A 10764-nucleotide genomic window follows, 5' to 3' on the forward strand; every position below is an offset into this window, starting at 1 on the left:
TCAGGCAGGGACAGGGACAGGTTTTTTTAACCTTCTACAAAATGTCGTAAAAATTTAGGGATTAGGCATACATTTTTATAACCAACTTTTACAAAATGTAGAGATTAGGCATAGATTTTAAAACCAACTTTTACAAAATGTCGTCAAAATGTAGAGATTAGGCATAGATTTTTATAACCAACTTTTACATAATGTAGGTACGATAGCAATTTATTAATCAAACAAAACGTTTAATTGTAGTAGTTACATTACCTATCAATATAATAGTAATATTACCTTTCAATAGGATCAAGAAATAAATCAAATTGAATAAAAGTACGCATTACATTTATTAATATTCATGGTTTAGTAACATAAAAATAAAAATATGGAGATCTGGAAAATTAAAGGATAAAGATTAGCACGCATCAACTGCGTTCACGTGATCCTTGCATCCAATCACAAGCCACTGTTTTAATGCGCGCCCTATGATTGGTGAACCATTTGGAGATGTTTTATTTTTTTAATTTAGGTTCCTAATTCAAAGGATCAGTTGACATGGCACTATGCAAACGGCTCCGGCGTAAAGCTAAAACGTGAGCGTCGTCTTCCTCTGCGACCTGGAGGATGGCCTTCTGGATGATCCTCTTCAGCCGGCTCCTGTTGTCCAGATTGCGAAGCAAGCGAAGCTCTGAAGCCACGAAGTCGCCGAATATCTAACAAACAAAATAAATAAATTAATTTAGTCAAATCTCGTTCGTGCCTCTTCTAAAACAATTCGATGTTGGCGAAGTACATTGTAGTGGTTTAGCACTACAAAAAAATAAAAGAAAAATAATTATTTTTTTTTAATATCAATAATCTACTCCTACTACTAATATTATAAAGAGGTTTGTGGTGTTCTAGGGGGTAAACTCTGGATCTACTGAACTGATTTTAAAACTTCTTTTGTCACAATAAAGCCACGTTATTTGTTAGTGTCATAAGTGTTTAAGACACTAACAAATAACTTGACATTTCAAAAGTGCTTGTAAACTAAGCCTAATTGAAATAAGTGAATATTTAGTTTTGAAATTTGACTTAGGACTGCAGGCAAATTCTCTTATAATTTATTTGTCTACGGCTTAGAGCGTATTGAAGTGATAACACACCAGGAATCGTCCGAAAACGATGACCCTAATTCGGAAGAAAGAACCCAAAAAGTATATTTTTTTTTTTATAATAGTTTATGGTTAGCACAACATTGTCTTCAAGGCTATAACGTCTGCTCTTTAGCAAATATCCATACATGGACTTATCAAGACAACTTAAGTATGCAAATCATTCAATTGCAAGTCTCTGCATGGCTTGCCAGCTATACCCACTCGTAGATAACATAAATAACATTTAAATACGTGTATCATCATCACTGCATCTTTATCTCAGTTAGCTAACCCTGACATGCTGCAGACCCCAAGCATTACTGTGCCCTGACAAACACCTGTACCGATCTAAAAACATCAAATAGGTATTGAGAAATCGCAGTTTTGTTTTACACATTGTAGGTACATTATTAAAGCCACGTGCAAAGAACTTATTTACGAGTCCACAAAACACTATCTGAAAATACAGTGTAATGTACTGCTGTGTAGTGTACTGAGAAACGTTATTTATTGTACACACTGTGCTAACTATAGCACAGCACAGAATAAATACCCAATACAGCAAGACTATCTTATAGGAAGAGATGCTCTAAAGAGATAAAATACTCTAAAAACTTGCCAAAACCAAACTATCTACAACAAAATGGTCATACGGTACAACATTACAGAAAGATTTGACGGCTTCGGTTTGTGCCTTCCCCTAAGCGTTAATGAAACCTTACCTTAACTCCAGAATATATAATCAGCATAACTAATGACCACTTTTCGGGGCGATGCATCATATATGACGTAATCTAATCAAGCAGCAGAAGTAATCAATTCAAACGTCGCTCCCGCTAACTGTCGACTTGTTTACACCTTGACGACTCGAGTCCGACATGGGTTATCTAATATTTGATATATAACCACTGGATTAGACTAATTAGGGAGTTTTTCTTGCCTTGTCGTGAGAATTTGTGGTTAAGTCTGTTTAGAGGTAAGGTTAAACTGTAGAAAAATTTAAAATTGATTCATTGAGGTGGTAACGTAAAATTAAACATTATGGAAACATCGAAATAATTCCGATGGTTTTCAATTGATAACAATTATTTGGTACTGACATATTTTCTATCAATTAGAGAATGGGAAAATCACAGAACATAGATACGGGGATAATAGACAAAAAGTATTCTTCCTGGGCTGATCTGAATAAATCTAAAAAACCATCTCGCTCAAATTCGTTAACGCCCAAAAACTACCCTTTTTAATAAAAGTGTTACAACAGAGATAAAGAAACTAACTAAATTGAACTATTACACCCCCCTTTTTGTGTCCGGGGTTAGTTAAAATATTGTTATAATATATGGTTATTTCAGCAGTAACTTTTCGTATTTTTCGTATAATACGAAAAGTTTTGAATGTTTAAACGATTTCATATTTAAATGTCTGTAATATTTTGTATTGTATAAACTATTGTAAGATATGCTTAATAAAGTTCGAATAAAAGGCTTATTAATTTATTTTATTTTTATTTATTTCAGCAGTGACTTTACCGACTAACAACTGATTTAGCATCTCAGTACGACATCAAATGTTCGCGATGAGTGGCGCTATAAAACTGTCATACGCATGCAGCATTAGCGTGCTGGCATTTTTGACAGGAAAGACACTTAAGCGTCATTGGGCACTTCATTACGCGTTTTGTTATCCTGATCCCTGACAATGACAAAACATAACAGTTTCAAATAAAAGATAGCTTGAGCGCAAACTTGCAAGCATTTTTAGGGTAGCAGCAATGAGTTAGATTTTATGTGGGAGAATATACTCGTAGTATATTATATCTTTAAGACATTATCTGGTGACAGAAGGGCTGGCTCATTTTTTGCGCAAAGGATCAGCCTGGCTGTCCAGCGCGGAAATGCAGCCAGTATTCTTGCCACCATTCCATAGTTATTAGTATAAGTTAGCTTAAGTTCCTTATTGTATTCTTTCCCAAACATTAGTGAATAGACATTAGACATATTCCAAGTAAGCGAGTGTGGTTTCAGAGTCCCTCTGCACCAAATCCTGGGTCGTCTTTCTTCCTGTAAATTTTCATTAATTTCAATTAACAGCCCGGCAGTTGGTGATGTGATATCAATATTCGTCTACATTATGCTAGTGCTCTCGGTGATTATATCATTAGCATCTGATAGTGATTCTTACACTAAGCTCACCCTAACCAACATTAGAGTGCTAGGTTGAGCTGTAATTACCGTATTTTCTATAGAACGAAGCTTGACAATAGTCAATATTAGGGTCATTAAAATAAGAGTGGTGATGAGGTGTATAATTATTAAGCTTACCGTTATCATTTGGACTCCCTTGATTTTGTGGAATTTGTAATAATTAAAAGTTATATAAATAAAAATTTACTTGACATTCATCAATAATGTTGGGATACAGCCGCGGCTAATCAAGCAACATCAACGGGTAAGGGTTGACTGGCAACTACTGACTGGCTCTTATTCTCAGCTCGTCGGCGACGCGATACATTTCCTATAACTTACTTAGCATTTATCAGAAATGTTGGTGGGATACAGTCGAGCCACAGCATGGGGTTGGCACTGACTGGCAGGGGCTGGCTAGCATTTGAAATCAGACCGTGATAAAGAAGCTATACTTGTATGTAGAAACAAAGCTTACTTGGCATTCATCAGGATTGTGATTGTTATAAAGTCGTGGCTCGTCAGGCCGCAGCATAGGGTTGGCGCTGGCTGGCAAGGGTTGACTGGTACTTGCCATCAAATTGTGATCAAAGACTATTTAAATTATAAAAAAGCTTACTTCGCATTAATCCGGAATGTTGAAAATACAGACGCAGTTCATCAAGCTAAAGCATCGGATGAGCGCTAACTGGCAGGGAGGGTCTGCCTGGCATTTACCATCAAAGCTTGGTCAAACAACATTCCGACGATTACATATAGATAATAAGCTTTATTAGGCATTTATTAGGACTGTTGGTGGGATACAACCGTGGCTCGTCGAGTCTACTACTGGCTGGCACTTACCATCAAATCTTGGCTAAACAAGACTACCTACCTACGATTACATCTAAAAATAAACTAACTTGGCATTCATCAGGAATGTTGGCTCATCGGGGCACAGCATGCTGGTACTTACCATCAAATCTTGATTAAACAAGACTACCTACGATTACATTTAGAAAAAAAGCTTACTTCGAATTCATTAGCAATCTTGGCTCGTCAGGCCACAGCATGGGGTAAACGCTGGTTGGCAACTACTGGTTGGCACTTACCATCACATTTTGATCTAACAAGGCTACCTACGATTACATATAGATAATAAGCTTACTTGGCATTCATCAGGAATGTTGTTGGGATACAGCTGTGGCTCGTCGGGCCACAGCATGGGGTAAACGCTGCCTGACAATCACTGACTGACACTTACCATCACATCTTGGTCTAACAAGGCTACCTACGATTACATATAGTTAATAAGCTTACTTGGCATTCATCAGGAATGTTGTTGGGATACAGCCGTGGCTCGTCGGGCCACAGCATGGGGTAAACGCTGGCTGGCAACTACTGGTTGGCACTTACCATCACATCTTGGTTTAACAAGGCAACCTACGATTATACACCGTGCTACCGGCCGCGTCTATAATCCGCCGCGACATGTATGTATCCATTACGATAAACTCTATAGTAATATTAAAAATAAGCTGAAGCACATTCACACGCTATCGAAAAAAAAAATTAAAATTGATGAAAAAACTTCAGAACATCCTGTTTCATTCTGTTTGGAAAGAAGAAGTTAATGAACTTTAACCTAGTTTCAGAAATTTTGTTGTTTAATACCTACATACCTACTATTTTTGATACACCTAGTCGGCGGCAGTGTCTTTACTAGGGCTGTTAATAAAATATCGATATATCAAAATATCGACATTACCACTTAATAGCGATAAGTATTCATTACTAATATTTTTATGGACGATATATCGATAGTTAGATATTGAAACGTAGATATCGATACTAGATATTTTTAACAAGTTTTAATTTTTTATATCCCTCGCAAATTATTTAAACTAAAACGTTATCAAACGTAATAAAGTATAAATAAAGTAAAGTAGATAATCTACTTTACTTTATTTATACTTTATTACGTTTTTCATATTTTAGTTTTTTAATTGCATTTTATCGAAAATGTCACTGAAATAAGTAAAACGTAATGTATTCAGATAGTATACACTACTTTACCCTCAGACAAAACTTTAAACATGTTTAATCGTATTAATTAACTTGTCAATTTAGTTACATAAAAAAATAGTGAAGTTTAATAAATACTTAATTGTTAAAAGTTTTCATTTAGCCGAAAAATTTATTTTGAAATTATCGATATATCGAGAATCGATATTTTAAAAAATAGCAAGCCCTAGTCTTTTGCGGTTTCCTTTTTGATAACGCCGCTCGCCGCCTAACCCGTAACTATTGTCGGCAATGTCCAAAAATAGGTACAGGTAAGAAATGTATCTTTCGATCGTTTCTTATAACACAAGGTGATTGGTTGAGTCTTAATAATTCGATCATTCGGGTCACGGATCTTTCGTGTTTTGTGTATCGTTACGACTCGACTTAAAGTATGTAGTTACTTGAGTCTTAAACTGAACATCCGTAGGACATGAATCGGAACCCTTTTTTTATTCGTTACAAGTTAGCCATCGACTACAATTTCACCTGACGGTAGTGTAGTAAGTAATTATGCAATCTGAAATTGAAACGGACTAACTTATTAGGGGGAGTATTTGAATCCACGGCTTGGCGGTACGTCTTTGTCGGTAGGGTGGTAACGAGCCACGATCGAAGTCTCCCACCAGCCAGGCCTGGACCAAAACACCAATCGGCCCAACCGAGGTTCGAACCCAGGACCTCCGTCTTGTAAATCCACCGCGCACACCACTGCGCCACGAAGGCCGTTAAAATTCCGAAGTGATCGGATTTTAGGTTGCTATTCTGTAGACTGATGTTGTACGACTGACCGACGAGTATTCGATCCAGATAATTGTTACAAGTCCAATTCAGTGTGGTGAACAAAAATCGTTCGCAGATTATTTGAGGCGCTGACGACCGCGTCACTCGCTCACGCACAAGTACTGATCGGGTATCAGAGATTCGATCAATCGCGATCGACACAGGTCTAGTACGGGTTAACACCCGTAAATAAAATAAAATTTAATTTAAAGAAATAGGTTAAAGTGAATGACCTCAAAGCTCAAAGGGACCGACGGGCTGCCGACGTGACTGCGGCGAGGAGGTAGGTAGATGTTTGAAAATACAGGATGTGTTAAAATAATCGATTTTTGAAAGTTTATTACAATAGTAACTCCTTGAATTGTACTTTGTTTTTTTTTTTAATAACACTGATGGATAATAGACATTGTATGGTACATTATGTGGGATTTTGGTTAAAGACGAATAACTTAGCGCGGTGTATATAGATATTAAGCTTACTTGGCATTCATCAGGAATGTTGTTGGGATACAGCCGTGGCTCGTCGGGCCACAGCATTGGGTTGGCGCTGGCTGGCAGCGGGTTGGGTGCGGAGGCTGCGACCCGCATGGTGGGCTTGCGGGTGGACAGGCTCGGCTGAGGGTACAGGCGACTGCGAGCTGCTGCCGCCTCGAACTCTATCTCTTCGTCTGCTTGGAATTCTGCCAGCTGTGATAGATGTGGATGTTTATTTGAATTCCAAATCTTATAGTTCCAATTAGGTAGGTACAGGAAGAAATATCTTTATGTATTTATGTCACACAATTTGTTGTTGATACCAGGTCAATGCTGTGCACTGAGTATTGACCTGGTATCTATACTACAGCCTTTCTTGATGAGTACTGTTTGCCAACAAATTAAAAATGAGGGTATAAATCACTAGTCATTTTACACCTAATAATAATTATAATTAATTTGTTCTTAAATTAATGTACATAAAATTAATTAATAATTAAATATGGTTAATATATTTTATAAACAAACCATACATAATTTAAAATAAATAACTTATAAAATGACATGCAATTTCAACCTACATTTCTAATTTCCTTGTTGGTAAACAGTACTCACCAAAAAGGCTGTAGTATACGTATGAGATTACATAATTAATTAATCTCGCTCACTGCGGAGCGAAATTTATCCGTAATCTATATTCTAATTAGCAAGATATTTATCTACGTTGGGCTGGGCCTAATGATAGCTCAGTCACATAACAGGCGCTGGAGCCAGAAGAACTAAAGTTACCGACATAGCTCAAAATCGCTAAGCTGGGGTAGGGCGGGGTAAAAAAAAAGTTCAAAGTAGACGCTTATGGGGGAACATAGTTCGAAGAGCCAATCGATGGTGCTGTAACCACAAAGAGTAATTCGATCCGCTAGGTGGTGGAAAGAAGACATTAAGCGGGAGCCGCTGGATGCTGGCGGCTCAAGCCGATGCTTGATGCTTGAAAGTCCTTACAACAGGCGTATTTTCAGAATTGAACATTAATCGGCTGTTAGTTGGGATAAATACTACTTATAATAATGGCAATTAAAAATAATTTAATTAATCTGACGTCGTGTTAGTTTTTTTTTATTCATTTTAAAAAATTATAAGTATCTAGGTAGTACATAAGCCATGTTGTTTCTCGTTGATTCAGCAATTCCTCACTGGGAATAAGTTTTTTGTTTTGTGTATCCATAAAATAAAAGCCTTATAATTAAGATACATTGTGGTTTATAAACTTGCTAATAGATGGCACCACATGTCTTCGCTTATTCAGTTAATATTCTGAACAGACAACATTAGGCAGTTATCGATCGTCTTTCATGCTATACAGACATTTACCACGGATTATAGAATACTACCAAGTCACGCATTTTACACAGCCAACTCTGCTTCGCTGTCATAAACATGGTTGTTTAAAACAAACTACCTTCACAAAATGTGAAATTTAAACGTTGAGCAGTAGTAATAATGTTTAAACTCATGATTATTCAATTATTAAATAGCGAGTAGACATTAATTTAACGAATTATGGTTCTACCCACAGAACATAGTTAAAGTGCATAAGTAACGCTTTAGGGCCATGGTCAGACCAGTCTAGCAGATGGGAAACAGTATGGAAACAGTAGTTGTAGATAAACCAGTGGACTAACAAGACGGAGGTCCTGGGTTCGAACTCCGGCTGGGCCGATAGAGGTTTCCTTACTTTATTTCAGTCCAGGTCTGACTAGGAGGGTTTGGGCGTGGCCAGTTACCTGCCGACAAAGACGTACCGCCAAGCGATTTAGCGTTCCGGTACGATGTCGTGTAGAATCCGAAAGGGCTGTGGATTTCCATCCTCTTCCTAGCAAGTTAGCCCGCTTCCATCTTAGATTGCATCGTCACTTACCATAATATATTCACTTATAGCAGGTTGTTTTCATTTTGTTAGTAGATAGTCAAGTTAAGGCGAGGTCAAGATGCATTACAAATGTTAAGTAGATAACCTAACCCAACCCTTAGCCTAATCTCATCATAATCAGCCGATGAACGTCCACTGCTGGACATAACACACCCTTAATGTATGACATTCCAAACACCACGGTCTCGAGCCGCCTAATCTAACATTTATCTAACCTATCAAAGAGAAATATATAAATAATGCGTCATTATTAACGGTGCACGAGAGTTTTGCTTCACACATTTTTCGCCACACACATAATTGCACATTTTGGCCACGCGCAAACTTATGGCCAAAATCAGAACTAATCAAGTTCCGCCATCTTGTTGTCTATCTCTCTATCTAACTCTAGGCGAGGAAAAGAGACAAGTGAAGTGAAGGTAACATAAAGACTAAAGTATGCATGCCGCCAGTGGCGAGCAGACTTATCTTGCGCGTACTCTTACACCTCTCTTCTTCTAAAAGAGTCAATATCAATTTAATGTAAACTAATACAAAGTGTTTGATTAACATGTAAAAAACACAAGGACTATATAAATAAATAGATGGAGCATCATACCGCCAAGCTAACCGCATCCATGCTCTCCACAGTATCCACCAGTGGCTCCCTCAGTAGAAACAGCAGCGACTCAAAGTACTCCCAGCCACTTGTCACAGCTGAACTAGAACTCGCCTCCCCTCCCGCGGCCCTCCTCTTAATCTTCCTCAACTCATTGTTAAACTGTGTCCTCAGATTATGCAACTTCCTGCTTATTTCCTCCGAATTAGTATTGAAAACAGTAGCTAAATACTCAAGTTTAGCTTGCCGTACTGATTTATCCTTGTTCGCTATGTGTTTAGTGTCCCACAACTCTCGACACTCCTTTTCGAATGCCTCAATCAGTTTGGCAGTGTTCTCCGATGTCCATTGCACACGTTTAGTGTCGCCTTCAGTGTCCACTTCTGTTTTTGGTGTCAATTCGGAGCTTGAGCTTGAATCCATTATTATTTATCACAATTTCGCAGCGTTGTACGATCAACCGTCACTGGTCTAGCGAGACTGCGCGGCCTGCGGGGAGACGCGAGACCGGTGTCGCGCGGAGCGGCAACGTCGCACGGCGGTGTATCGCTAGGGTTGCCAGGGCCCCGCGAGACTCCATTAGAGTTTAGACTTCACCGCGTGTGTAGTCGAGTCAAATTACCAATTTACGAAGCAGTTTTGATTTTGTTAAAACTGTTTTAGCTACCTACCTACTTTTATTGTTATTTGTGTCTCCCTAGCGGCGTAGTGATGTACACGATAGACTCGGCATGAGCAATAATTTTAGCATGAACAATAAAATTATACTTCTCCATTATAATTTACAGTAGATATTCTGTAACAATGTTTTTGTAACTCGACAGTGAGAGTTTTGAATTAATTTCTAACTCTCTCTATCTTAAGTATGGTGCTAGACAGAGGGAGAAAGAGACGAATTCATACAGAATAAAAACATCCATACAGAATAGCCGCTTATTAGGCAGTAGCATTTTTGAATGAAATGAACGCCACTGCATTCGCTAGGTAGGTAGGTAAGATAAATAAATTATATTAAAACTCATAAAAAACAATGAATTTTGGGAAATCTCATTGTAAAAACTACACTAACACTTTGTTAGCGCTTTTACTTGCGTTAATACCGCAAATTCACCTTAATCCGAGAACCCACAATAAACACAACCAATTTGTTTTATTATCACCATCTCATAATATTACCCAGAACGTTGGGAGAGCTACCTATTACATCATACTATTCTATACACAGACCAGTCTCGACACGGCTTTGTTTGTCCATGCTAATGACAGCTAATTCCCTTGTCGCCTCTGTAGCCGTTTAGCACTTTGAAAGGTATGGCTTTATTATGCGACACCGCTACCAGTAGAATATATCTATTAAAAGTATAGCTGTCTGTCTGTGACTGCTTATTTGTAACTGTGTTGTTTAGCTATAGATCACGAGTTCCAGAATTTGTACCCTTTTAGGGTGATTTCACTAGATCCACTTCGTTGTTCTTCTGTCTGTACCTACCTTTACCTTTTTGACGGCCTCCGTATGCGCGGTGGATTTACAATACGGAAGCCCTGGGTTCGATCTCCAGCAGGGCAGATTGAGATTCTCTTAATTGGTTCAGGTCTGGCTTCGGCCGTGGGTAGTTACCACCAAAAACG

General features: G+C 38.1%; 1 protein-coding gene across 1 annotated transcript; it reads right to left on the reverse strand.

Annotated features, from left to right (window-relative positions):
* Positions 1 to 310: 310 nt before the first annotated feature.
* On the reverse strand, positions 311 to 9625 carry LOC112055987 (uncharacterized). Its single transcript, XM_024096304.2, has 3 exons — positions 9136 to 9625; positions 6614 to 6820; positions 311 to 695 (listed from the first exon to the last, which is right to left on the reverse strand). The coding sequence occupies exons 1-3, from the start codon at positions 9556 to 9558 to the stop codon at positions 516 to 518; spliced, it is 810 nt and encodes a 269-aa protein (XP_023952072.1). The 5' UTR covers positions 9559 to 9625; the 3' UTR covers positions 311 to 515.
* Positions 9626 to 10764: the final 1139 nt, after the last annotated feature.

The sequence above is a fragment of the Bicyclus anynana genome, chromosome 5 (assembly GCF_947172395.1).
Source record: "Bicyclus anynana chromosome 5, ilBicAnyn1.1, whole genome shotgun sequence".
Lineage (NCBI taxonomy): Eukaryota > Metazoa > Arthropoda > Insecta > Lepidoptera > Nymphalidae > Bicyclus > Bicyclus anynana.

What these genes read in the sequence shown, in the direction of transcription:
- LOC112055987 (XM_024096304.2), bottom strand. Translation starts at nt 9,558, where the DNA reads ATGGATTCAAGCTCAAGCTCCGAATTGACACCAAAAACAGAAGTGGAC. An exon ending in TGGATGCGGTTAGCTTGGCG is followed by an intron (nt 6,821 to 9,135) that starts GTATGATGCTCC and finishes CATCTATCACAG; the next exon opens with CTGGCAGAATTCCAAGCAGA. An exon ending in ACATTCCTGATGAATGCCAA is followed by an intron (nt 696 to 6,613) that starts GTAAGCTTAATA and finishes TTTGTTTGTTAG; the next exon opens with ATATTCGGCGACTTCGTGGC.